This window comes from Pundamilia nyererei, unplaced genomic scaffold (genome assembly GCF_000239375.1).
Source record: "Pundamilia nyererei isolate P.nyererei 1_Seehausen unplaced genomic scaffold, PunNye1.0 scaffold00026, whole genome shotgun sequence".
Lineage (NCBI taxonomy): Eukaryota > Metazoa > Chordata > Actinopteri > Cichliformes > Cichlidae > Pundamilia > Pundamilia nyererei.
The window spans coordinates 75,708-82,109 of record NW_005187427.1 but is presented as its reverse complement, the minus strand read 5'-3'; the positions used below and the strand labels follow the sequence as shown (position 1 = coordinate 82,109).

Below are 6,402 nucleotides of genomic sequence, written 5' to 3'. Positions count from 1 at the left end.
CCCATTTCATCTGCAACATCTCATCATGAGCTCACAAATCAAGCTGACACAGAATATTTCCTCTTACCTTCATGTGGCTGCGCTACTATTTCACAAACATGCGTATGCACTTACATGCCCTGCCTTTACATTTTTCTTTGTACTATGAATATCAGGTATTGCATTTCCTTAATGATCTAGCAAAGCCCTGTATATTATTTCATTAACCTGCTCACAGACACCCTGTCACTCTCGATTGTGCTCCTGATTGTACATAAAGTTGTGTTTTTGTACAATCAAAAGACACACCTCACTGTTGTTGAATTCATGAGCTGTCCAGCTCTTTAACAGGAATGATCTCTTTTATAGAATATCAAAAAGCATTTCCCCATGACTGGAATAGCCTACACGTCTTGTTAACTGCTGATGTTTTGTTGTGACTGGGTTGAGGTGTAAAAGGAGATAAGACAGGGTAAAAGTTCCCAGTAATACCGAATCGCCTCCCCTATTGTCTTGTATCCTTAAATCATGGTAAAGGAAGACTGTTGGCATCAGTTTCTTAGGCAGAACAACATGTAACATCCTGTACTGACCCAGACTGAGTTAAGACAACAGACAGCTAACTGCCTGTCTATATACAGTATATTATTTAAAGTAAGTTAAATAGTGTTAGTGATTGTATTATTTCTGTTCTCCTTAATAATATATTATTTAGGATGATAACTGTGTCAGAACCAGTGCTTTATTTTAGTATGGTATGGTATATTATATAAATATACCATGGGTTCTGTGAACAGTATCATCACATGCACAAACTCGGTTTTGTTGTTGTCATTTTGTATTTAAGGTTTTTTTTTTATCATCATAAAAGCATTGTTTGATATTTTTTTCCTCTTCCTTCTCAACAATCTCACAAGCTAATAATCCTCCCCACACATTCCTGCTCCAGGCCACGTCAGATGCCACTTGAATCAGGAACAGACAACTTGTCCTGCGCTGAGGCAGCTTGCCCAGGATTATCCGAGGCATCGCATTCAGGCCAGGAAGTTCTTTCTTTGGGTGCCCATTGTTCATTAACCCCCTCAGATACATCAAGTCAACCACACAAAAAAACAGACGTGCATTTTACCCCGACTGTACTTCAACCGGGACCATTACCAGGTGTACAAACCTGTGTCAGATCTCAGCCCAAACTTGGAACGTCAGCTCCAATCAGTGAGAGTGCAAACCTGGAACGAGGAAACTGAGGGAAAGGTGAAGGGATACTGAAGGGAATTAAGCATTACCGTGGGGTGTGTGGACACCTGATATTTGCCGTAGTCCTGTTTGTATTCTCCCCTCTTTTTGCTGTGGGAGTCTGTATCGCTGATATTTATTCTGGAGAGTGTTGTAATGTAAATGGGAAAGAAATGGATGACCCATAGACTGCTTATAAATACAGTCCCTATATAATCTACCATATAGGGATTTGTATTTATCACAAATTGTGACCCTAACAGAGAAAACCAACATTTTTCTTAACCTTTTACAGGTACAAATTATTTATTGTTTATAGCTATTTTCTTTCTGTTTTTAGACTGGTTTCCATTGCATATTGAATAGACTAAAGCACTAGTTGGAAAAGCTAAGCTCAAAGACAGTGACAAAAAGAGCTGAACTGTGAGAAGATTGTAATTTTGTGTAACTTATGTCTTTACACTAAGCCTGATGACGGGATGGGGAAAAAACAGTTATAAATTATAATGCATTTAGAAAATGTACCTGTATTTTGTTTAAAAAATTGAAAGGAAGATTGTTAAGGCTAAGAGGTACTGTTTACAAAGTGCAAGAAAAAATAACCAAAGACAACAAAAGCTCTATATTTAGATTCTAAAAAGCAAACAAAATTAAAACATGTATTATATAATAATGGCAGTCATCACAACTATTTAAGAAAAGAATTTAAAACCATTGAATTTGCATTGGATGTGCTATTTAGAAACAAAAAAATGTTTTAAAAGATCTGTACAGTTATGTTCCTTCTCTTGAATGTACCTTTTATATTTATTTTTCTTAAATGATTTAAAAGAACTTTATTAGTAATAAAGCACTTATGAGGCAATGAGTGCACTTTCCTTCAAAGACTCTATTGTACCCCCCATTGTTCTATTATTTTGTTGTTATTTCTAGTATTTACTGAGATCCTTCAAATATACTCTCCCATGTCGACTGCGCCATCTAGTGGCATTGCACAGTACGACGCTTGTGCTGAAACTAAATAATACACGTAAAGGCAAAATGGTTTTTTTTAATGTCCACAGTTACGTAATGCTTCCACAAACTTCATAATGTAAATCACGACAGCTTAATAACTCAAGTAGCACAACATGTTGATGTATGCTGTTTAATATCGCGATGAGATACTTCTTCCACCCATAAAGGTGATGTGGAGGATAAAATTTAGGTGAATATGTTGTTTTGTTTTGTTTTTTTATGTTATTTTTCATCTACTTTTACTTGTTACTTTATCAGGGAATTCTGGACTGTAGTTACAAAATCAAATCATTGCATTTTAGGTAGCATCAATGGCTATCTCAGGGCACATTACATTGTAAGCAGCCTACATATTTGTCATATTTGTCACATCCTACCCAGGGGTATTTTAGTCAGAGGAAAATCACCAGCACTGCAACATCTTATTTTTTTTAACAATGTTTATAAATTGCAGTTTTGTTTAGGTTTTTTTTTTCATGTTTAATGCTCATTTTATTTTATCAGATGGTCATGAATCATAATAATATAAACTTGTTGAGAACATTGTATGCGCATATGTGGAGTCATCAGCCAAAAGCTCATTGTGACAGTCATTGCCAACCAACCTGTCTTGTGACCTATTAATAAAAAGTCATTTTCATTTCATACCCTTCATCACATTCAGAATTTCTTTGAGTTGTTGAATGTTCTTAACCTTCTTGCTTGTTAAGCATTTTTAAACTGTAATCTCAATATATGATTTTTCCCCCCTGCCCCATTTGTCATCTCATGATCCCAAGATCATGAGATGGGACCATTTTGTGTTTTCCTGAAGGGATCACTATCTTAGAGATCATTGAACTTGACTATTAAACTGGCAAACAGTAATTCATCAACATTATTTTTGAATTTGTACCCTAACTAAATTAATTTTTGATACTGTTACTTTTAAAATTAAGATTTTTATTTTATATTCTTAGATCAGTTAATATTGGTGGATTGACACTTTTACTTGAATAAAAGAGACAAAATTGAACCGTTACATAAAAAAAAGGAAAGGAAAAAACTTTGCACCTGACCCTCTCAGAATCAAGTGTTTTTTGTGCAATGTCTTAATTTACCTGAGAGATAAGTGAGGTATAAAAATGTAGGCCTTTTATGGACTATAACTCATTCTGACTACTACTCGTCTCACAAAGTGATATTGGCCCTTGAAAGTTGACCTCAAATTAAGATTTTAGCCAGTGAATTATCAGAAAAGGGATAAAACATCCAGGGTACCAATGTTAGTTTCTATTATTCTACACCAGACATTAATTTGGTGCCGTTAAGACTGGCAAATCCCACGACACCAATACTGGTTACAGAAATAAACAATGAACAAAAACAAGACTAGATTTATCATTTAGAACATGACACTTGGAGAGATTTGACTGACTAGGTTGCAGGGCCTCAATGTGTTTTTCAGCCCCTTGAAATTTCGTCTCCCCTGAACTAAAGTTATGAAGGCTCTCGGATGTTATTAACTCACAAAAATATGTGATTTCAAAAGAACCACATCTGGAAAATGTTGAAGAAAAAAATTCCATTGATTTGTAAGGCGCTTGGGTGTGAAGCACCAATTGATTGCTGATGGAAAAAACATTAATATTAAAGAAAAGTGGGGGGGAAAAAAGGAGTCTACATTGGGGATCAAGGTTTAGCCTGTTATTCATTGCAAACATTTATTACATTTCATATGATGCAAACAACAGTAAGTCCCACCCTTGCTGGAATAGCTCATCATCTTGTCATGAAGGAATTAAAGAGACACAAAGGGACAGGGACAGAAAAAAGTATGTATTATGCGCAATTCCATTGTTTCCTTACAAAATAAAAACAAAAACATAACAATCATCTCATAGTGAATTTTGGCATCTCCTTCTCTCCTGTTGTATTGTGGAGTAAATGTAAATAAAACAAAAAAACTCAAAAGAACAAGGCATGCATAATAGTATGTGGTAATGCACATAGATCAAAGGATACCACTTATAAATACAAAATCCATGTACGATGTTTGTGTACATTTCATATATATGGTCCCTTTCTTAGGTGTCTTAAGCCTATCTACCTGTTCCCACTGTGGGACGTGTCTTCTGCTTGGTCACTAGATTAACCCTGTGAAAAGGTCTGAGCAGGAACGTACATCTGTAGTATGAACTTCTAACAGTGATGACTACTAGACGTTACATCTGGCTGTTTATTTTATTCCCCGCTTCATTTCTTACTGCATGTTATTATAAAGATATTTATTGCAAAGTTCATTTAATTTATTTAAATAGTCTTCCTTGCATCAACTGACCATTGTGCTACCTACACAATTTCAAACCTTGTCAGAGTTACAGCCAGTATTACTTCTATTAAAACGTTCCTCTTGTTAGTTATGTTACCACCCCATGCTTCTCTTATGTAAATTTAAGAAAGAAAAAAAAAAAGAGAAAAAGAAAGAGGGGGGGGGGTGTTATTGACTATTTTGACTCAATATAATGTGACTGTGCCCACAAAGCCTGGGATGAGAGTATTTTAACTTCCAAATAACCCAAAAGAAACTCATCACATTTCTGATACACCAAGATCAATGCACTGTTCCATTTTAATAAATGGGTAAAACAGCCACATGTATAGAGTGGGGGGTGTGCATGTGGCCACTTCATTTAGTTATTGAAACCATGTGGGGAAAGCAAAAAAACAAAAACAAAAACACTGCGATTAAATACGATGTTGAATGTCTTTACTGTTAAAAAAGTGTACTGCAATGTATACAACTATGTTGCTCTCTCTCATTGTTTAACATGTTGTTGAAGAGGGGGTGGGGGAGAGGCATTGGATTGTTGATTATATAAATGGAATCATGTACAGTTTTACACTTATAATGCATCTATCATCATTATCAACAGATCGCAGGGAGCGAGGGAGAAAGGGGCAGCAGAGGACAGACAACATAGAAAAGATTCATCCGCTTGAATTTGAACACCCTTTGCTGTGGAACCAATGCTATGTTACTCTTTCAAAGAGAAGGGAAGAAAAAAAAAGCGAGAGATGGAAACAACTGTGTTCGTGTACAGGTATGAATGCTGTAAGTGCAGAACCAAATGTTCGACCAATAAAAGTCTATTGGGATCAAGTTGTACTGGTTTCTCTGAAGGTGGATGTAGACTTGATTAACCGAACGTGGGGCTGAGCATGATGGTACTGGTGGCAACGGTGGGCGACTCGAATGGTTGGATTTAGCGCTCGCCCTGATAATCGTGGTGGTGGTGTCAGCGTATCACGGGGCTTGGCTTCTTTAGTCGATGTACTGGGAGAGCCAGCGAAAGCCCTCACCGTAGCCCTGCCTCTTCAACACACTGCACATGAACACCTCCAGTGGTCTTGTGTTCAGCTCCTTCAAGGGAACGTTGCCCTGAGGATGGAAGAAAAAAAAAGAAGAAAAAAAAAAGCAGAAAGAAAAATTAAACCAAATCCACTTTGGGACCACAACACATTGGTACAAGGCTCATTTACTGCACATGATCCCCTATGTCTTTTACATTGATAAAATATCTGACATGTTATGCAAAAGAACCAGGCAGGGATTTATCTAAGGCTGTTGGTCCTTTCATATTTTGATATATGAACTTATATATATTTTTTTCTGTTCTTCAACATTTAGAGCTTTAAAGCCTTGGTTCACTTGGACGGTGTCTCACCTTTCCTGTCGTCTGTCCGTACAATCCGAAGATTTCCCTCAGCTTCTCCTCGCTGATGGCTTCTGGCCTGTCAATCTTGTTGCCCAGGATCAGAATAGGCACATTTCCGATGGTCTCATCTGTCATTAATGCCTGGGTGGGTCAATGAGAGTGACAACATCATTTTAATTCGTATTGGTAGGTAAAGGTAGATTTGGAATCATATTCCAAAAAGTAAGACAATGCGCTACACACATTTAAAATTCATCTCAAACAATGGCTAATAAATTGTTGTACATTGTCTGACAGTGTGGGGTAAATTTCTTATTCACTATTTTTGTCTGACCTGTCAGAGACCACAGATGAGGAGCAGCCTTTTAGCTAACTCTGGTATACAGTGGGGCAAAAAAGTATTTAGTCAGCCACCGATTGTGCAAGTTCCCCCACCTAAAATGATGACAGAGGTCAGTAATTTGCACCAGAG

General features: G+C 36.8%; 1 protein-coding gene across 1 annotated transcript in view; it reads right to left on the bottom strand.

Annotated features, from left to right (window-relative positions):
* Positions 1–3,903: 3,903 nt before the first annotated feature.
* The window catches only part of sar1b (secretion associated, Ras related GTPase 1B), a 13,510-nt gene continuing 11,011 nt past the window's right edge, over positions 3,904–6,402 (bottom strand). Inside the window, exons 6-7 of the mRNA XM_005727706.1 lie at positions 5,940–6,071; positions 3,904–5,653 (exon numbers count right to left, since the gene is read on the bottom strand). Coding sequence (XP_005727763.1) covers positions 5,537–5,653; positions 5,940–6,071 — 249 coding nt within the window. The 3' untranslated portion in view covers positions 3,904–5,536. The remainder of the gene's footprint in view (positions 5,654–5,939; positions 6,072–6,402) is intronic.